Source organism: Melospiza melodia, chromosome 19, assembly GCF_035770615.1.
Source record: "Melospiza melodia melodia isolate bMelMel2 chromosome 19, bMelMel2.pri, whole genome shotgun sequence".
NCBI classification, from domain to species: Eukaryota; Metazoa; Chordata; class Aves; order Passeriformes; family Passerellidae; genus Melospiza; species Melospiza melodia.
Window position 1 is genome coordinate 10,642,113 of NC_086212.1, and position 21,564 is coordinate 10,663,676.

General features: G+C 49.5%; 1 protein-coding gene across 2 annotated transcripts; it reads right to left on the minus strand.

Moving 5' to 3' along the window:
- Positions 1 to 298: 298 nt before the first annotated feature.
- Positions 299 to 19,941, minus strand: SLC17A9 (solute carrier family 17 member 9). Of its 2 annotated transcripts, XM_063172512.1 has the most exons (13): positions 19,859 to 19,941; positions 11,557 to 11,754; positions 10,506 to 10,645; positions 9,781 to 9,880; positions 8,725 to 8,855; positions 7,847 to 7,943; positions 6,897 to 6,993; positions 4,823 to 4,910; positions 4,509 to 4,543; positions 3,859 to 3,974; positions 3,401 to 3,456; positions 2,957 to 2,986; positions 299 to 2,869 (listed from the first exon to the last, which is right to left on the minus strand). In XM_063172512.1, the coding sequence occupies exons 1-13, from the start codon at positions 19,939 to 19,941 to the stop codon at positions 2,706 to 2,708; spliced, it is 1,335 nt and encodes a 444-aa protein (XP_063028582.1). In that variant the 3' UTR covers positions 299 to 2,705. The 2 variants fall into 2 exon arrangements, with proteins under 2 accessions (XP_063028582.1, XP_063028583.1); XM_063172513.1 differs by lacking the exons at positions 299 to 2,869; positions 2,957 to 2,986; positions 3,401 to 3,456 and adding an exon at positions 3,463 to 3,583.
- Between the last annotated feature and the right edge of the window lie 1,623 nt (positions 19,942 to 21,564).

Here is a 21,564-nt window from a genome sequence, read left to right on the forward strand (position 1 = left end):
CAAGAATCACTTTGTTTGTGGCATTATTCTTAACAAGTGATGCTGGATCATGCCTGCTGATGCTTTACCTTCCAAACCTTTGCTGAAGGCAGCTTTTCACTCATTTTTCCCAAATCAGTGAGAAGATGTAGCTGGATGAACTCTGATGTACAGGTACACATGAGGATGCTGTGAAAATCTGCCAGCCCAGCTACTCTCCCTGCCCAGCCTCCCCCAGGAGTTTATCATATCAAATATACTCCTCTGGCCCTCACTCATCACAAAAATTAACACCTCTGCACTCAAAGCAAAACCACAGTTTGCAAATGATTCACTGCCTTTATTCTTTTTAGGTCCTTCCATAGCAAAAACTTGCAGACCACAAGCTTTGGCTTAAACAAATAACAGTACAGATAAAACAGTTTCAATGCTTCACCAAAGAGGTATGATGAGAATGAAACATAAGCCTCAAGTGCAGGTCAAATATTTAACTTATTGGCCAGTTCCAGAGAGAGATAACTTGGACAGCTCACTGGAATGGTAGCTGGATTCACAGAGAAGGCACAGCCAAACACTTTCCTTTGGAGATCAGTTCCAAATTTCCCAGCTGGCAGATCCAAGGGGTGGCCAAGATTCAAATGTGAGTGATTTAAACTCACCAACTCCTCCACAAGAAGTGCTGCAACCAGCAAAGAGAACCAGAACTGACTCCCTGTGCTCCTGACCTGCAGCACTGGATGGGCAGGGAAGATGCTCTAAAACCCCACAAAACCCACGGGGATCTTTTTTCTGTCACTAAAGGAAAGGCCATGCAAGCAATCTGCTCAGACTGGACCAAGGACAGGCTGACAGAGACGGACAGGCTGCACAGCCTCAGGCCTCTTTGGCAAGCCTGGCTATGTTTGTGTTTGTTACTGGGTGTTTTTCCCAATTTACCCACTGATTTCAGATTCCCAGCAGCCTTCCAGGCCCTGCAGCACCCCAATACAGAGTGGTACCTATGGTAGCAAATGGCCTTTTAGAGAAAAAACAGCACAGGAGGAGAAAAATAAAATACTTTCTTATCTCTCTGTCCTATCAGGCCACACAGATTCCTTATTCTCTTGGGAAGAGATCAGGCAGTGCCATCCTTATCTCTAACTCTGCCCAGTAAGTGGCTCAGCTCAGATCAGTGATGCTCATTAGTGTCTCTGCAATTAAAAGTATTTTCACTACAAATCAGACCATTCAGAAATTTTACACAGCTCCAAAATGTCTTCCAAGAAGAAATCTGGCCAAAAAAAAATTGGTGAGGAAGAGGATAATAGGATTTTTTTTTCCACCTGAATCCATAGCTTTCCTGCACTGCAAGGTCCTTGGGAAACCTGCTCCTAGCCCGAATTTTCTGGTAAGCACTACAGAAACCCAAGAGATCCTTTCAGGCTGCAATCAGGGGATTGGAGGAGAGGCAATGAATTGCTTTAATGTGAAATTCACCTTTAAAATTGATCCTACAGAACCAAACACTGGAGGCTGGTAGATCCTCCCCTTTGAGAAACAGTGCTGGATTTGGTGGGAGTACGACTCAAAACAAGCATGCAGAATCAGCCCTCAAGTACATAAAATATAGGATTTGTTGCTTAAATTTTAAAATATTTATAAATAACTTTAAGACATTCAAGCTCAGAGGTGTCTACAGCCAAGTGTTTCCCTCTGACACGGGGATCCACATCCCTGTGGATGCCCAATGCAGAAATTTGATTTACGCTTAACATAGAAACAAAACCTGCCCATGCCAAGCTCTTTGGAAAGTCTCCCTCAGTGCTTTGAGAGCACGTGGAGGACACATCTGATCATGCAGAAAGCATTTGGGAGCTGTGGATCCACAGCACAGGATGTGACCAGTTCTTCCCATACATTCACAGCATCTCCCAAAGCAGCTGCAGAGGGATTCCTCAGCTGCACTGCTGGGTCAGCCCAGCTGAGCCTGAGCCCAGGGCACAGCTCAGCTCTGCTCTCATGGTGCAGCTGCCCCACCTGGGCTCAGGGCTGGGCTGAGGCCACCAGGGAGAGAAGGGACACATTGGACAAAGCCAGGCTTGGCACCGTGTCCCAGCTCAGTGACAGCAGCACTGACACAGCCCCGTGGCCCTGGGCACACAGCCCTGAAGGAAAGCCTGGGATTCACCTCACAGCCCTGGAAATTGGCTGTACCTGCTGCAGAACGAAGGCACACGAGGGGTTAAGGGCAGAGGTACTCATTGGGGTGCTCCTGTCACACCCCACAGGACACCTGGTGGCACAGCAGCCCCAGAGCTGTCCCAGGCGGTCCCAGCACAGCAGAGCTTGGCAGCCACGCTCCCACATGGAGAAGCAGCTCCCCTCAGGAGGGCATGGAACCACAGCAGCCTTGGGGGGCAGGCCAGGCCAGCTGCTTTGGCCACAAGGATATTTGTCCACGAGACACAAACTGGGACAAACTTGTCCCACAAACCATATCCTCGCTGGAGATGTTGAGCTGGTGGCTCTGCAAGTCACCAGCTACAGCCCTGAGCAAAAAAATGAACTCTAAATTTAATCTTCTCCCACGGGTTTCATCCAGACCCATTATGTACTTGGTTTCAGCATTTTTTTTTTCCTGTTAAAACACCTAAAAAAAAAAAAGTAAAATGTTCTTTGGCACTTGTGCAAGAATGATCCATAGATGTGACACTCTCCTGTCCTTCAGCTGCTTCTTGGGCTCATCCCTAAAGATCCACATACACAGAGTCTGTGTCCACCCTCTGGGCCTCTCCAAACAGGAGGAATGTGCAGAGCCCAATGCTGTTCACAGCTGCCACCAGGTTGAAAACAGAGATCCAGGAGCCAGTGGTCTCAATCAGGTACCCAGCCAGGTACACACAGATGACACCTAGAGAGAAGAGAAAATGCAGAGGCTCTGGGCTGGATCTGCTCTCTGCAGGGAGAGGAAAGGAGGAGCTGCAGGAATGTAATTTACCTAGGAGGGCTCCTCCTGTATTTGCAACCCCTGGAAAGAAAAGATGTGAAAAGAAATTGTGAAAACCCACAGACACGAGAGGTTTCATCAGTGCCACCAACCCCTGGTCTGCATGTTGGGCAAAATGCCTTTGTGACTGTGGAATCACTGACTGGTTTGAGCAGGGATGGACCCTAAAGCTCAGCTCATTCTATTCTATTGCCATGGGCAGGGACTCCTTCCCCTAGCCCAGACACTGCCCAGAGCTGCCCCTGCTCAAACCCTGAGGCTGCTGACCATGTCCCCACCTCTCCAGCACAGAAACCCCACAGAACCCTTACCAAAGAGCAAGAAACCCCACAGAACCCTTACCAAAGAGCAAGAAACCCCACAGAGTCCTTACCAAAGAGCATGAAACCCCACAGAACCCTTACCAAAGAGCATGAAACCCCACAGAACCCTTACCAAAGAGCAAGCCAGCACATGAGGGGGCCAGGTCCTGCACGTTTACTGAGATGCCACTGGTGAGAGACAGAGGGGGAGATCAATGGCTGTTTGAATGGAACATGACTGCTTTTCCATCACTTACACAGTTTGATTTGTCAAACACAAGGAAAGCTCCTGGATGAGAAATGGCACTGGCAGAAGCTGAGAGTAAAGCAGGTGAGTTATCAGAAGAAAAACAATTCAACTCAAAGTGTTCAGTGTTCAATTCCCCTCCTGCTCCATCTCCCTCCTCCTGGCTGGTCCAAGCCCTTCCATGCTAGAGGTTTGCTGGATTATTTCCAAACTCCACCAGCCTCACAGGGTCCCAACCACAATGCTCAGGCAGGTGCCAGTTCTTATTCTCACAGCCAGGTCTCCTCCAGGACCCCAAAATGCCAAATGTGCAGGGACCTGAGGGCCCCCATGGCTCTCCTCACCTGTGGTTGAAGGTCTGCAGTCCAACAGAGGCTGAGGCAAACACTATTGCTTTGCAGAAACTGGAGGTCTGGCCCAGGCACAAAGCAAAAATGCTTGAGACACCAGAGCCAATGACCTGGAAAAAAGGGAAAATTAAACACCACAGCATGTTTTCTGCAAGAAGAAAGCAACTCCTGCCACGAACAAACTGTTCCCTTTTCCAATGCCATGAGTTTGTGTGCTGCACCCTGTGCTCCTCTTTTTCCCCCCTCAATGTCCTTCTGTGCCAGAGGTGTGTCCAGAGGGATGTGATGCTGCAGAACAGGGGATACACTCTGTTCTCACCCAGCATTTCTATTTTCACCCTTGTATTGTTACTTCCTCAGTACCTAAGGGGTCATTTGGAATGACCAGGGACAGGTTGTGCAAGAAAACCCCTCCAGAGCACTCTCTGTGCTCAAAGCTGCCATTAACCCAGGCTCTGTTCCTCAGCCAGGGTTCTCCTCTGGATTTCCTTTCACACATCCTGAACACCAGGTAATGTGCAAAGGCAGAAAATCCTGTTTCCATCTATAACCCCCAACCCAGCTCCATGCAAGGTCTAGCCTGCCACACAATCAGAGTTTAAGTGGTAACTCAGGTTCCTCTGCCACAGCTCCAGCTCTCTTACCTGCATGAACTTACGAATGGTGATGGTTCTGTACCCTGGAGAAGAAAGAGACACTTGGAGTTAAGCACAGCTCACTTTGCTGCCCAGCAAGGAAACTACAACATCAGTAGATTTCAGATGCCCAAATTTCATCTCCAGGTGGATGAGGTCAAAGAGAGCCCCAAACACATCAATGGGATTTGGACACTGGACAATTTATTCTGCTTTTGTATCAGAACCTCACATTGTTTATTTGCTGGGTCTCCTCCCTATCAACAAGCCCTCCTCCTCCCACATCCCATAAGAGCTGAGGAGAAGCCACAGAGAGCTCTCACCTTGACTAATTAAATGATCAGACAGAAATCCACTGAACAAGCTCGTCGGAATTGCAACCAGCCAGGGGACTACATTAAACACCCAGCCCTGAAAAGAAGTGAAAACCAAGAGAGATTTGTTGTCGGAGATGAGTTTGTTTGCAAATATTTTGACAGTCTGTGGTACCTGTAGAAAAGAGAAATAGTGAAGCACTCAGGGCTTGTTGCAGCACCTGCAGCCCCTTGGCAGAGCCAGCTCTCAGCTGCCCTGTGCCCCAATCCAAGCTCTGTGAGGGAGCAGGTGCATCACAGCCTGTAGCATTTGTAGATTTGTCATTTTTCCTTCTTCCCCAGCAATGCTGCATCCAGGGGAGAGGCAGAAAACTCTGGGAAAGAGGGATTAAGCACCGCAAAGTTCACTGCTCAGCAAGAAGAGGTGGTGGGCAGCCACAGAGCCCTGGGAAGCTCAGTGTGGGTTTCCTGTGGGTCCCCAGCAGAGCTGCTGGCAAAACTTCCAGCAGCTTCCAGCTCATTAGCAGCATTACTGTGTGAGGCTGAGGGAGCAGAGCTGGATTTTCTAATGGCAGGATTAGGGAACATTATGAGCACCAACATCCTTCGGCCCATTTTCAATTAAGTGAGCTGCAGCTGTAATCACAGACCATTAGCGGTCAGCTGGATTACAGCTGCTCAGGGGCACTTTGGTGCTGAAATCAGTGTGGGCTGGGGCTGGATTTCATCTCAGCTGGTTGAACCCACTCATCCATGCATGCACCCACCACCCCCAGCATCTCCCCCTTTGCTCAGAGCCCATCACCCTGCAGGGGCATCTCCTCCTCCTGTCTGGCTTTGGGATGTGTGGGAGGGCTGAATGATCTTGGGTTTGAATAACCCTGTTAAAGATGCTCCTGGAAATCACACCAGGGTCCATCTGCATCTTTCCATGCCTTTGAAATCTGGGTCTGGGTCATTTTTGACAATGTTAGCTCATGGGCTTTGTGGGGTCGTGCTGCCTGTTAAGAGCAGCTCAGCACATCAACCTCAGCTTTGTCTCATCACACAGCCCATCACCCTGAGCCAAACCCTGCATCACCTTCACTCAGGTGGCCACAAACAGCTGCCCAGCTCACCTGCAGCAAGCGATTTTGGCACCTGCAGCAAGGGATTTTGGCCAGCAGGTGACACAGGTTACCCACACTAGGGATTATCACCCATCCTTTAAAACCAAGCAGCCTCAGCCCGTTTCAAACAGCACAAAACGATTATCAGCTGCAGGAGCACTCTATAGAGCATCTTACATAAGGGCACCATGATATAATGCCTAACAGATGGTAAATTACTGCTGCACAAGCACATTACTCGAGGTGCACAGATCTTGTCACAACAATATGTTTGCTGGTTTAACACATGATTTTAATATAAATATCAAGTATGCCATAAAGAGCTTTACATATGTAATATGAAAAGGCATTTGTAAGCAGCTCTGGAAATTGTAAAAAGCTAACAGAGCCATTGTGGAGGACACTGAGTTTCTGAGAACAAGATGAAAATGCCAGCTCTCAGCCCAGATCAGTACTGCCTGGCTTTCTGAAAAATGGGAGTATCATTTGTGCTGAGGAGAGGGGAGCTTTTGTAGTATTTTTGGAGTGCACATTATTGTTATTAATGGTAATTTTAATTTAATTGTATTGTTATTAATGGTAATTTTAATTAATTTTATTATAATTTTTACAGGCAGGCCTGAGCTGTACAATGTTAGTCCAGTTAAAAACTCGGTAAAAAAACTAGGAGTGAACAGTGGTTATTTTCAACAGCATGTCATGAGCTTTGTGCTAGTTGAAAAATTATCTTTTCCTCAGAAGAAAAGCAGTCTAAAACCCAATAAAACCTGCTCTTCCTGTACCCTTCAGCATCCCTAAACAAGCAACTAGAAACCAGCCTCTGCAACCTGGAGAGATCTCCAAAATTATGAGCAGGGGTGCCACGGCTCCAAACCCCACAGGGCAACCTCCTCCTGCTCTCACCAAACCCCTCTGCCATCCTCTTCCTCACCTCCACCCCCTTTTGGCAGGCCCCTGCTTTGGAGCCAACCCACCTTGGAGTCGGGAAAGGTTTCCTTGAAGAAGGTGGGCAGCCAGGAGAGCAGCGTGAAGAAGGTGCTGGCCGTGCAGAGCTGGGCGATGATGACAGCCCTGCAAAGACACAGCTGAGAGGGAACGGTCAGCAGGGACAGGTCATGGGGCCTGGGAAAGGGAGGGCACTCCAGGTGTCAGCTCCCAACAGAAACCCCGGAGATTTTTGTCGTGGAGAGCTACTCCTTTTGGCTTCCTGAGATTTTTGTCACAGCTGATTTTCAGCTTCAGATTGTCGCTGCTTTCAGACTTCTCCTTGCAGCTGGTTCCTTGCTGCCCCACCGCACAGCCCTGGGGCCAGGTGAGGTTAATAGAAGCACTAATTATGCCACTGCATTTCCCTTCCAGCCCTGCAGGAGCCCTCCTGCTCCAAGAGGTGGTGTTTAGGGTTTTCTAGGGTTATTCAAGGCAGGAATGGGTTTGCTGCCCTGCAGCCCCATCATCCTCCTCCTCCCTGCCTTAAAACAGCCCTTGGGAACACTCCTGGAGGGGCTTCAGTACTTACTGCAGCATCCCAGAGGGAAAATGGCCATTAAAAAGATGTTTGGCAGCAATGAAAACACAGCCTGTGCCACCCAGGGCCCCTGAGCAGCACTTGTTAGGAGCCCATTACAATCAGCATTTCCAACAAGACCCGTGGAAAATATCCCTCTGGAGGAGCACAGGACTCATCCAGGGGAACAGCCTGGGAAGGAGAAAGATTTGCCAGCAACATTCGAGCCTGACAGCCCTGTGGGCAGAACATAAACCACCTTTGCCAAGCTTACCTTTGCAGCTTTTTATTTATACTGAAGGAATTAGAAAACTGGTTCTGCTTCTCAAATATACAAAACCCACAGAGGCAGAAGAAATGAGCCCAGAGAGGAGAAAAGAGAGGATGCTGCCAGCCTGGCCAATGCATGCAGCTGCCTACCAGATCGGTGCCTTCCTGAACAGCTGCTTCCAGAGAACTTTGGTCTGCTTGGGCACTGAGAGGCCTCTCGTTAAATAGTTCATGGGGATGGTGAGTTCTGCAGGGAAGAAAGCACCCCAAGGAAAGCTGTGGTCAGTAATTCCCTGTGCAGCCCTGGGACACTGCTCTACAACCACTTGTAATCTCCTTCTAGCCCTTGGTTTTTTGGCTCTACCAGTGTTTGTTGAATGCTCATGGAAACACCTTGTTACACCAAATTTTTTCCACACCCCTCCCCACCCAGCCACCTTCACCCATGTGTTTTATCTCTTTTATAATTAAACAAAAGTCCTTTGATAGAGACCAGGCACACACCCAGCTCTCAGTGAGCTGAGTTCCTACATGCCACACTCACCCTAATAATGCTGTGGCCAGGTGTAATGGTTTGTCCATATGTGGAATTACTCCTAGGCAGTTATTTGGGAAGAGATATTGTGGATTAACTGGTTTTTAAAAGCTCTGTGTGTAGATGCTCTTAGTTTGGAGTAAGTATCTTGTCCTGCTTTAGCTTAATCCACTTTGAAGATCATGCTCTGTTTTGTGTTTTCACTGGTGCTTAAAGAGTACTGAGGAGGCAGATCAGGCTCTCAGCAATGATATAATCCAGCATGGGACTTGAAATAGGAAATCAGCATTGCAAGAGCTCAAATCCTGGTTTTTGGGTTGGGGATCTTGGGTGAGACACAGTGTGTGTTACAGAACACATCTGAGCAAAAGCTTTGTGTAAAACCAGCCATGATCTGGGAAACACACAGGATTTGCAGAAATAATGGAGAGGAATCACTTAGTTCCCAGATCCCTGGGAGCACTGCCAGCCCCAGGGACGCAGCTGGACTCACCTTTCTCACTCAGGAGGTATTTGCAGGTGCAATAAACCCAGAGCAGGGTGAGCAAACCAGAGAAGTAGAAAACGCTTTCCCAGCCGTACCAGTCCAGGAGGAGAGATCCTGCAGCACCAATCAGCAGCGTTCTGCAAGGGACAGCACTCAGATTTACTGGCCTGGCTGAGAGCTCAGACTGAGCACATCAGTGGGACACTGTCCCTGGGGTCAACACTGCTGTCACCGAGCCACAGAACCCTAAAATTATTTGGGTTGGAAGGGACATTAAAGCTCATCTTGTCCATGGGCAGGGACACCTTGCACTATCCCAGGTTGCTCCAAACCCCATCCAAGTTGGCCTTGGACACTTCCAGGGATGGGGCAGCCACAGCTTCTCTGGGCAACCTTCTCAGCACCCTCACAGGAGAGAATTTCTCAGTCACTGCACGTGTGGGTGCTGCCACCAGTCCCACCTCTGCAACCTGTCCTGTTCCCTGGGTGGCATCTCAGGCCAGATCCTCACTGGCAGGAGAAATCCCAAAGGGACCTCACCCTCACCTGCCCCTCACTGAAAAATGGTCACTGGGGAAAGGAGGTTGGTGGTGTGCAGTATCCCAGAGAATGTTTAAAGCAGCAAAAGAAATGAGAACATTGGAAAACTAAGTGATTCAACACAGTGATATTTCTATTTGGCTTTTCAGCAGCCTTTCTATTTAGAAAGGAAATTCTGATGGAGATCAGCAGAGATGGAGAAGTTCTATTCTTCCCATCTATCAGAGAGGACAGGTGACCAGTGTCAGGCTCTTCCTACTGAATTGGGCTGTTTCCCACAGTAATTAAATGCTGCAAACAGTCTTCAAAGTCTGGTTTGGAAAGAAAGAGAAAACAACACATGAATCCTTGGCAGGCAGGACAGCAACTGCCTGAGGCTTCCTCAGCTGCAGCAGGAGTCCTTGAGGACCCGTGCATCCACATGTACTTTGGGCTGTGAGTTTTGCCTCCAACTGTTTAATGGCATTTCATCAGATGGGATGTCCAGAGCTGTCAGTGCTGCTCAGAGGCCTCTGAACTTACCCAAACTGGGATCCAGTCCCCACTGTGCTGTAGGTGAAGGCTCGCTCGCTCTCCCGGACCCTCTGGGACAGCAGGCTGGCCAGGGAGGGGAAATACACCCCTGAGAGAAACAGCAGCAAGGCAGGGAGCAGTCAGGCACAAAAAAAAAAACCAAATTTAAAAGATCCAGAGTGAGCAAAGCAGCAAAATTTTTGTCAAATTCAAAACATGGATATAAAATAAACTGAGTGGATCCGTCGCCATCAAAAGTTTTTTTGTGCCTTCTCCATAATCCCCTTCCATCATCACCACTGCTACTGTAAATCCATCAGTGCCAATGCACTTCCCAGTGCTGCAGCTTGGCAAGAGGGAAGGAAAATCACTCCAAGTTATCCAAAAGTTTTGGCAAGGGCCAATTTTCTCTGAGTGTTTTGAAGGAGTTTTAAAATGTGGAAAACCAAACACGACCAGAGATGATTTCCGAAGCCAGCAGCCCCTGTCTGGCAGAGAGATTTCTACAGGGAAATGACTTGTCAGTGACTTTCTCTAGAAATGTCACTGGTTTTTCCCCTGAAGTTCTGGATGTGGAGGCTGTTTTGGGGCAGAGAATTGCCCAGACACCCATGGGAAGGGTTCATGCACTGCAAACCACAGGACTTGCATCTCAATGTGCTGCACATGAGCCTCTGTGCAAGGAGGCCACTGCACAGACAGACTCATGGACAGGCTCAGGACAGGGGTCTCACCTTGCAGCAGCCCCATGAGGAACCTGGAGGAGGTCATAAAAACCAGATGGGCTGAGGTGATGTGGGTGAGCAGTGGGGTGAGCACTGTGAGGAACCCCCAGGCTGACGCTGAAAGGAGGAGAACTTTCTCACCTCCTATTCTGGAAGAGAGAAAACACATTATCACCGACAGCAGGGCAAAAGGGCAAAGTCCTCCAGCCCAGACTCAAATGCCCTTCCTTGTTTAACCTGTTTTTGAGATCAACCTTTTGGTCAAACCTGTTCTTCTCTTGGCTCTTGGGGAGTATCTCTGACCTTTTCCCTTCCCACTTCCTGCCAGCCCTGCCCATCCAACTGATCCCAGAGATCTCACAGCACTCAACTCTCTGATGATGATGAAGGGGAAGCCCAACTGCTGCCACTGTTCTGCTTCTCTTAACCAGTGATGCTGTTTTCCATTTGCTCTTTTGCAATCCTCAGGTCTGCCTTCTGCCATTCAGGTTTCTCTGGGTGTTTTCTTGCAAACTCTTAAGGACCTCAATTAAATAGCACAGTGCACTTCACAGATAATGCATCCCTTCCAGGCATGTGCTCCTCACAAAAGATTTCATAGAAAAGCTCTCTCACTAAGAATAGATTGGCTGGGGAAAGGGACTCAAGCAGGTAATGATTCAGATCCTCCCTTACAGCCAGCGGGGGAAATTGTTTGCTTTTTAATTCATATGACACAATGGAGACAGTTTTTCTAAACATGATGGAAACAGTGCATGGGGACTTGCTCAAGAAAAGAATGTAGGGCAGACACTGGAAATGCTGAACTGAAAACAAAGATCATCTGTACAGATCAGATCAAACAAGCTGTATTTACAGAATCCTAGAACTTGCAGGGATGAGACATCCACAGCTTCTATCTTGCCACTCTAAAGTACCCACATCCCTTCTCAGCCAGAGCTTCTCCCCATGGACACACTGGAGCCTCCAACCCATCACCGGGGTCTGGAACTGAAACTGAGGGGTCAAAACCAAGCTAAGCGCCATCAAACCAAGAAAACATGAGAATAATTTCCAGTACTGGTCACTGATGTGTCCTCCAACAATCTGTGTCAAGCAGTATCCCCAGAAGAAGCTGCTGAGCACGACTCCAAACTGCTTCTTGTCCCAGTCGAAGTAGGAGCTGAGGGCCACGGCGCAGATGGGCACGGTGACGCGGGCACAGTAGAGCAGGCACGTCCCCAGCAGCAGCATCGCTGTCCACACACGGCATTCAGGCCTGCAGGGAGGGACAGGAAGGTGGGACGGGGCAGGGGGGATGCTGGGCCCCTGCTGTGGGTCCCTGCACAGCCAGGGTTTAGGGGTCTGTGATGGTGTTTACAGGGTTCTTAGGATGAGAGAAGAGACAAAGATATGACTCTGTATTTCAGAAGGCTTGGTTTATTATTTTATGATATATATGACATTAAAACTATACTAAAAGAATAGAAGAATAGGGTTTCATCAGAAGGCTAGCTAAGCTAAGAATAGAATCTGAAAGAATGATAACGAAGGCAGCTATCTTGGACTCTCTCTGTCCGAGCCAGCTGACTGTGATTGGCCATTAATTAGAAACAACCACATGAGACCAATCACAGATGCACCTGTTGCATTCCACAGCAGCAGACAACCATTGCTTACATTTTGTTCCTGAGGCCTCTCAGCTTCTCAGGAGGAAATATCCTAAGGAAAGGATTTTCCATAAAAAGATGTCTGCGACAGGGGTCAGCCTGGCTTTGCCAGCCGGGTCTGTCTGGATAAAATGAAGGTCAGCACATGTCCCCCGGGCACAGTGGTGCTGACACAGAGTGCATCCCCATCTGCTGGCTTTTAGGAATGATGCCAGCTTCATCCCAAACACTATTGGACTCCAGCAGCAAATGTCTGTCCATGGGCTGCAAAGTGCAATGGGCTGCTTGGACATCACTGGCTGCAGATGGAGGGAAAGGCGGGAAGGAACCTGGTTTGTTACCCCCAAACAAGAAACTGTTCTTTAAAAGTTAAGGAACTGTTCTTTAAAAGTTAAGGATAACAAAGGAAAGGTCAGGGCATGAGGTTGGAAGCACCTGCATGAGACACATCTCTTGGAAGTAAACATTAATTATTTGGCATTTTTAGCCATTCCCCGGGGGAGGTGATTTGTGTGTTACCTACTAAAAAGGAGGGATATGCAGGAATTCTTTAGAGAGACAGGACTTGATGAGCCTAAAGAGCTCAGAGAGATAAGCAAAATAATTAAGGCTGGACAGATAAGAAATTTTAGATAATAAGAGTGAAAATATGTTAACAGAATATATATTTCTGGCGTGTGAATTCTCAGCATCAAGAAAAGGGCTCCTACAGGAGTAAGTGAGAAGCAAGCCTGTGATAACTTGTGGAGAAAACAAACACATTTTGCTGCAAATGTCAGGTAAATCCCTCTGCCTTCCCTCAGCCATGCCACTTTGGGTGCCCCCTTTGCCAGTGAATTACAGAGTTAAAAGCTGAGTAAGAACACCCACTATTGGTACTATTTGTGTTTGATTATTTCTCTGCCCAGAGCACAAAGCACTGAGCTAACAGACTCTGTGCTCCAGGGGAATTCACTGTACCAGGGCAGTAACCCCTGGGCTTTCCAGCCTGCTGAACACACCCACCCTCCATGTGGGAAACAACCCGGGTCACCTTCTACATCAAACAGAGAGCTGGTTTCTCTGTCTTGGAATGATGATAAATGTGGGTTAACCCACACAGCACAAACCCATTTATAAAGGTGTAAGTGGGCCCTCACAGCGGGGAGGTGAAGGAACAATGAAAAGCAGAACAGGTGAACCTGCTGGAGATGGATTTATTGCTGTTTCCTGACAGGGCAGATAAGCAGCTCAGGGCTAACCTCTGGCAGGAGGAACTGGAAGTGTTTCAGGTGGTGTTTAGAGGGCTGGAACTGTTGTTACTGTGCACACGCACGAGTGCACAAAATAACACAGAAAGTGGCAAACCTCATGTCTCTTTGCTGGAGGAATGAGTAACCAGGGCTTGACCTGCCTCAGTCATTCCAACAAGCTGGGAAATGCTCTCAAAGCCCCTCCTGGGCTCACCCTGAGAGGAAGTTATCTTCACTCATATCTCCATTTGCTGCAAAACCAAAGGTGGGCTGGTTTTTAATCACCAGCCCCAGCCAGTTCCAGCTCCACCGACCCCAGCCTGCCACAGAAAAGCACAGGGAAATCAAAGGCTGCAGGACACTGCATGGCTGGGTCAGAGAAACCCCAGCAGGACAATGCAACAGGAGTTTTTGGGTGTAAATCCCCCATCAAAGGCAGAGGGCAGGTGGGGATAACCACCATGGAAAACCTTTCAGGGATAAGGATGTTTCCAGGCACAGCTCCTGCTGCCAGTCCAGGCCATAATCTCTGCTATCTCCAGGAGCACTGCACTGATAAATTTGAGCTACTGAACCTGCAATCGAGGTGATGGAGTAAAGCACAGCAGGCAGTGATGTGTGGAGGCATTTTCTATTATTTAGCCACCAAGATAGTTTGTAAATTGTACTTTTCCCTTGCAGCAAAGGGAGACCTTCATGAGCTTTCACTGGAGTGGGGCTGAGCTCTCTCTCTCCAGTCATTCAGAATAACCTGCAGCTATCCTGATAAGCACAGCAGCATTTTATTACCAGATCAAGAGTTCTTCCTTTATCCTAAAGCCTGTATAACTCTGAAAGGTGTAAGAGGGAGAGAATAAGACCTGAGCATCTCAAGGATTCTTTACTCCATTTCTCTCAAGAAGCCTCTCCAGCTGATGTTCTGACAAAACTCCAGGGATACATTTTTCTCTTGACTTTTATTTTTATTCCACAGTACTAAATAAATCTCTGGGTGTATGACACACTCTCAATGTTCTTTTTGACTACTACTCCATTCTATATTCTCTTCCTTTATGTTTAATTAAATCAGTAGGGATTATGCCCACAACAAGTGGGGAACATAATGATGGCTTCAGACTACCCCTTCCTCTGTAGGCAGCACATCCAGCTAGGAAAATCCATGCAAAGACTATGAGTGTCAAATGTAATCAGTAGCTGCTCACACCCACCTGGAAGCATGGCAGGAATGATTTCCCTGCAAGGACAATGACGTGCTTGCATCACAGGAAAGAGCTTTGTAAATGCATTTTCTCCTAATTATAGTTATCACAGAGGCTGCAAATGACTCAACGTTCCGCTCAGTGCAAAACAACAACAGCAGAGGTTACACTGGAGGAACCTGGACTAGCACAAAGACAGGAATTAAACCCCTCCTTTCAGAGCTCAGGAATAGTGACAAATCAAACAGAAGTTTTTGTGGGTGACATCAGCCATCTGAGAAGTGAAACCTCACCAGGGGTAGCAGATTAAATCTAACCCATCCCCTGGTGAGGGAGGGAGACAGAATGTGCTGCAGATAACCAGCCTAAGTCAGAGCACAGGAAATCACAGCCACTGCTGTCACTGGTGCCACCAGCCTGATTCACCCTCCAGCATCTCCCACCAAGATCCCGGGGCCAGTCCTGGCTGTATGTGACAGGCACTTCTGTGAGAGGGGCCAGAGAGGGGCCAGCCCTCCACACCATTGGCAGGGAATCTCTGGAGCTTTTCTGGAGCCACTGAACTGATGTAACCTGGTGCTGAGCGATGGCAGTGGCTCCTCAGTGCCCAGCCTGATGTGCAATCCCCTCCTCCCCACAGGAGACAGGCACTGCAGGTGCATCCCCTCCTGCAAACCGAGACCTTCTTCACTGAGCAAAGCAGCCATGCAGCCAGACACACTTCCTATTTCACAAACCTCCAACCACCACCCAGACTATAATTAACCCAAGCCCTTATGACTCTTCCTGGGTGGCTTTTTGAGGCAGCCCTGTCTGATGTCCCTTGGTTCTCCCCCTCCAAATGCAGCCTTGGACACTGAGTGGAAATGGCTTTGCTTCCAAGCATCCCCTGACTTCCCTGAGACCCAGCTCCCACCAACCAAATGGATCCCCCAGTCAGGGCACAGTGGTTAGGATGGATTTTTCAGGGATGCCTGAGATCCCCAAAGGGGCAAAAGCAAGCTGAGCTGTCTGGCAGTGCAAGCAGAGCCAGCAGCACAGGGTATCTTTATTTGCAGTGTGTTTTCCTGCTGGAGGAATTTCTCCAGTATATCCCACAGAGCAAATATTTATCCAACTTTTATTTCTCTTGCCTCGCCTCCCTCCTCTCCCCCGGTCTGCAGGGCTCTGGCAGACACTCAGGTCACTGTTGAGATGGACTCTCTGGGGCTCAGGCTGTCAATTACATCCCAGTTTAGCCCCTCCAAGGCACGAGTCAGGACCCCCAGGTATTTTCAGGTGCTCAGAGAGCTGTGTTAGACAGCACGGCTACGAACAGCCTGTCCCAGCAACAGCTCTTGGCCAGAAGCCATCTGCAATATCTGTGGGTGTTTTCCATCCCTGCAAGGAGAACTGGGAGCTGCAGCTCCTGATCTGCACAGGATGGGCACCATCAGCAGAGCACAACACCCACCTCCCAGGGAGGGCATCTCCACCTCAGTTCCCCTCTCTAAAAAGAGATCAGGAACAGTTCCTGGGGGATGCAGGGAGAACACGTCAGTGCAGTCACCCCCTGTGCCCCCAGCCAGCAGCAGGGGACACTCCCCAGGCCCTGGCAGGAGCCCAGGGCAGGATGGGGACGAGCCCACACCGTGGTACTGAGCTCCCAGCCATGGCACCAGCTCCAAACCAGCACACCCAGCACACCCAGCAGCCCAAGCTGAGGCCACCCCCACCCAGGGGAATGTTCCCAGCGCTGGCAGCTGGTGCCTGTGGTCCCCTTGTCATCCATGGTGTGTCCACACTTCCCTCATCACCCATTTCCAGGCCCATGGGATCATCTTCCCTCAAAAACACTCTTTTCCAGCTTCCCCGCCTAAAGCTTTAATTTACAATAATCTCCAGCACAAGCAGGACTGACTGACGTGGCACCAACACAGCAGCCATGCAGACACCCCTGTACCAGGAGATAATGCCCAGGTTGTTATTTTTAACCCTGTTTGACAGTCCTTTCACTTCTAATTCTTTTTTTTCTCAACAATTTTTCCATCAAAATCTAACATGCTTGTCAAGAGAGAGGCTTGGAGTAATTTCCCCCCTCTCCTCAAGCAGATTTTGTCATGCTCTAGACCAGCTCCAAGCTAATGATTTGTCACTGTCAAAACTAGCTTTGGGGTTTAGGGGAGAGTTGTTGGATTTTTTTTCCCAATCCAGCTAGCAGCCAAGAGGAGCAGCACAGAGGACACAGGGCTTTTTTTCCTGGGAAAGCTGCTGGCTTCCTGTCCGCCTCCTGCGCTCAAGCTCCCTCCACAGAGCTGCAGATGGCAACAAAGTGGTGTTCAGCAAACGAGCTCTGGGTTTATTCCCTCTCTTCATTTCTTGCTGTCGGCAAAAGCAAAGATGAAATTAAATTTCAGCAGCTCATATGAGCTGGAAGTAGTTGTTGAGTCCAGGTGGAGGTGGTGAGAAGACACAATAATAAAGCAGAGGCGTGCTTTGCACACTGATCTGAGGGCATCCATGGATCAGCCAGGAATGAAATGTGTGCCCTGCTTATGTTTTCCATGTGAAAAAAGTTCTCAGCAAGGTCACTATTAAACGCAGGGTGAGGAACTTGTAAAACAAAAATCCCAACCACTAAAAATACCCCAAATACCCAACTAAAGCTGCAACATCATGTTGACAAAAGATGAGGGCACAGAACTCAGAAAAAACAACTGGCTGTTGTCTCTGGGCAAAGATCAGGTGACTGCAGATCAGCCTGTGGCCGGGGGTAGGACTCCTTTTATCTCTGGAGCTTAAAGAAACTTTCATAATCACCCTTTGTCTTCAGGTGTAGCCGGAGGCTGGAGATGCAGAGTGGCTTCAGGAGTCATTCGCTTTCCCAGGGCACAGTGAGTTTTTCATGCTGCATTTCTCTCCTGGAGGCACCATCCAAAATGTGAGCCCCACATCCAGAGCTGGATCTGCTTTGTGTGCAGCGACTCATTTCTCTTTTCACTGCTTTGGTCTTCCCTCAGTCAAACCAGAGATGCTTAAACCCATCCACTGCCCGAGGGGTCCTGCTTTGGCATGTCAGGATCATCATTAAGAAATGCTCTCTAACTGTCCAGATGTGCTACAAAAGCATGAGGGCTTTTTCAAGCCCCGAAGAGAAATCCCCAAGTGCTGCTCTTGGAAGAGATGTGTGATAATGGAGCCATTGGAAACCTGCAGAAAAGTTTGGGAAAGGCAGGCAGGAGAAAACACAAGGCAAGAAGAGTGGAAGAGGAAAGAGAAGCCAGTTGGAGAAAGGGAGGACAAAAGAAGAAGCAGCATGAGCAAAGATGGAAAAATAAACCTGCCAAGATAAGTTTTTATCTCTCCTTGCTCTGACAGATCTTGGAAGGCTGCCTGGCATGTCTTTTGTTGGAGCATGAAAGGAGAGCCCATGTCACTTCCCCCACTTGATAACACCTTGCCCCCATGGCAGCAACTCGCTTCTTGGGAAATATGGAAATTGTTTATTTGCATATACTGTTCACAAATTGTCCACCAAATTCACTTCACCCAATGAGGTGGTTTATACAACTTGACTAACCTGCTCCAATGATCTGGTCGTTCATTCCCCCTTTTTGCTCCTCCTTACTCAACCTCCACCTGCCCAGTTTACTTGAGGCCATAAAACCTCCATAAACCCTCCCCAAAGAAGGGCTGTGACCACCTCTGTGTCTACACTAAACAATGGGGACATGATCTCAGCTGCTGTGAACTACAGCAATATAGATAATGATCTGAGGTGCCTTAGGGTTATCCTGCTGCTCCTTCCCATTAACAGGATTCTCTCAATTATTAGCAGCACTTAGCACGGTCAGGATCACTCAAAATGTCAGTCTCGATCAACAGGTTGTTTTCATCCCTTTTGTTTTGGAAAGTGTTATCTTTGTTTTGCATTTTTCCGAAGAGATTTGAGAAACAGGAGAGCTTGTTCTGGTCAAATTCTTTTTTGGTTTTGTTTTTGTTTTTGGTTTTTTTTTTTTTCCTAGAGGAGAAGCCTATAAACTAAAGTTTTTCCTCATGAAAATCTGGTGTGAGGTCGGTCCCACCACTCCCAATTCTCAAAGACTTAGGTAAAAGTTAGCAAGCGGGAGACAAGGAGTTTTCCTAAGCGCTTTAGGGGGAAAGAACCTTCAAATGTTAAGCGCCTCCGTGCCAAAGGTCTTCTTTAAGACCCACCCCGTTGGCCAGAGCGAGCGTGGGTTTGATGAGACATCCCCGTCTGTGAGTGCAGGAGGATTCCCCCTCGGCACAGCAGTTCAGAGCCGAACTGCCCCTGCAGAGAGCCATGGGTGAGAAACACCAACTCATCCCGGGGCAATCCCTCCCCTGGCCCCGTGTCCCTGTGCTTTGGCACGGGTGTCTGTCTGTCCTGCGGCTGTCCCGCTGTCCTGCCAGGACGGGGTCCCCGCAGTGTGACCCCAAGGCGAGGGGAAGGGGGAGCCCCAGGGCTGGGCACCACGGTGGCAGCCGCACATCAGCCACCAGAAACCGAGCCGGATTTCTCAAGCACAGGGAGTCCCAGCTTGGAAAAGCCTCTGACCATGAATTCCAGCTGCCCCACTGGTACTTTGGAATCATCATCTCACCAGATGGGAGAAGGGGCTGATCCTGAGTCTTGGTGCTGGATGAATTTGCCAAGGAGGCAGAGAGAAGCAGCACCGGACACTGAGTCACCCTGCCTTTGCCTGTGCCCCTGCTGTTAGGAGTGCCCACCGGAGCTTTAACTGCATTTTAAGTATTTTAATGACTTTGCATCAAGAGCAGTTCTTGCTGTCTAGCTGCTGCCCAGCTCCTATTCCAGACTTTATCTCAATGAATGACTATCGCCAGTACAAACATCCCCACTGGAACGCTTCGATAAGAACCTCATAGCGGTTTTGTATTTAATTCGCTGATTACAGGCCAGAAATAAGCTCAATAGTTTGGGTTTGTTTTTTTTTTTTCCCTGTTTTTCAGAGTAATTCCCTATCTTCCCCCTTCCTTCTACCGTCCCTGCTGCAGTCCGGAGGAGTGAGACAGCGGGGCGGTGGGACCGTGTCCCTCCCGGAGGGCAGCAGCGACACAGGGACAGGAGGGGAGCACCAAGCTCCTCCGGAATCGCCTCTCCGGGAGCGCTGCGGGCCGCCCGACCGCCTCCATCCCGGAGCCGCATCTTTCCCGGGAGCTGCGGGGACCGAGGATGCGGGGAGGGCACCGGGGGGTCCCGGAGAGCGCCGCCAGCAGCGGAGCGCCTTTCCCGGGAGCGGGAGAGGCTCCAGCCTTACCTGGACCAGTAGGGCTCGGTGCCGCCATCCCGCCTCATGCCGCTGCCCGGGGGCACATTCCCGCCGCCGCCCCCCGCGGCCATGCGGGCAGCGCCTTCCGCCTCCCCGGCTCACATCGCGGCCCCGCCGCCGCTCCCGCCCCCGCCGGGCCGCGGCCACGTGTCAGCGCCTCCCGCCGCCCCCGCCCGCCGCACCGCGCCGGGAAGTCCCGCCCGGGCCGGAGCCGGTGCCGCTCCGCCAGCCCCGGAGTCGCGGAGCCGGGGGGATCCGGAGGGGCAGGTGCCGGCACCGGCGAACCGCGGGGTTCCGCTCGTTCCCTGTGCTCCGGTCATTGCTGACACCCCCAGCGGGCACAGCGGGGGCACGGAAAGAGGGGACGGAGCAGGGTCTGTCCTTCTGCTCCCGTACCTGGACAAGGAATAGCTCCGGTCATTGCTGACACCCCCAGCGGGCACAGCGAAAGAGGGGACGGAGCAGGGTCTGTTCTGCTCCCAAACCTGGGCAGGGAATAGCTCCGGTCATCGCTGACACCCCCAGCGGGCACAGCGAGGGCACAGAAAGGGGACGGAGCAGGGTCTGTCCTTCTGCTCCCGTACCTGATCCCTGCTCCCGCTGCTCTGATGGGTTTGCCAGCAGAAAAATCTCTGCTTCTGCTTTTTAGGGATTAGAAGGGAGTATAACGTTCGCTTCCGAAGATAAAATAAATAGGGATGAGTGGTGTTGCAGCTTGATTTATGTCTGTTGGATAGAGGCGCTGCTTTGCTGTATCTGAAAGAGATAATCAAACTCCTTTGTGGAAATAAATAATTGAAATTATGGTTATCTCAGTCCGCAACAAAAGGACTCGTGACTCACTTTAAGATCATGAACCAGCAGGCTGGAGGAGCCTTGTTGAGGCATCGTTCAGGTGATGCTGTGGCCGGTTTCAGCCTGGAAGCTGGAACGGCAAAACTTCGGGTGAGCAAAGGATGGAGGAGCTCCCGCACAGCCCGAGCAAGGTCGTGCATGGCCCCTGGGAAAGGTACCAGAGATGCTGGGATGCACCAAAACGCGCAGGTGCAGGGCAGACACCTCCTGTCTGCTATTCCTGCAGCCAGAAACCTCTCCATCCTCGGTGGAATGAAGCCTTTAGCAGACTAATGTTTAGGTAATTCAAATATCCTTCTCCCAGCACGAATCCCTTGGCAGGCCCCCGATGAACAGTTTGCTACAGGAAGCGTAACACTATTATTGAGCTGAAACTTTGAGAGTGAAATAGGCAAAAAGGTGAAATACACAAAAGACAGCTCCACAGAGGAGGTTGCTGAAAAAGTAGAAATCATCAAGTCATACTTTATCATTTGCTTTTATTTCTTCCTCAGGAAAAAAAAAAAAAAAAAAAAAAAAAAAGGTCAGGCACAGTCACACAGACTTGCTGCACACAGAGAACACAAATACAACAAGCTTTGCTGCAAGTAGAGACTGGTGTAGTAACCACTTTAGCTTTCATTTAGTTGTAGGCTTTCCTCCCTTTATTTGGGCAGGAAATGAAACTATGAAGTATTTTTATTCACTCTGCTACTGTCCCCTTTTCCAGAAGAGGGAGCCAAGTCATGGCAAATTGCAGCCAAAACTATAAACCACTGACAATGTATTTTGGGTTTCTTAAATTGTGTGTATGTTTGGAGTTTAGTTAACTCGAGGCAGGAGGGCAGATGGGCTCTGAT

Excerpts from the sequence above, each read along its gene's own strand:
- SLC17A9 (XM_063172512.1), bottom strand. The coding sequence starts at position 19,941 with ATGGCCGCGGGGGGCGGCGGCGGGAATGTGCCCCCGGGCAGCGGCATG. Across the intron at positions 10,646-11,556 it reads GGAGGACACATCAGTGACCA|AATAGGAGGTGAGAAAGTTC; the intron begins GTACTGGAAATT and ends TCTCTCTTCCAG. Across the intron at positions 2,870-2,956 it reads TACAGGAGGAGCCCTCCTAG|GTGTCATCTGTGTGTACCTG; the intron begins GTAAATTACATT and ends TCTTCTCTCTAG.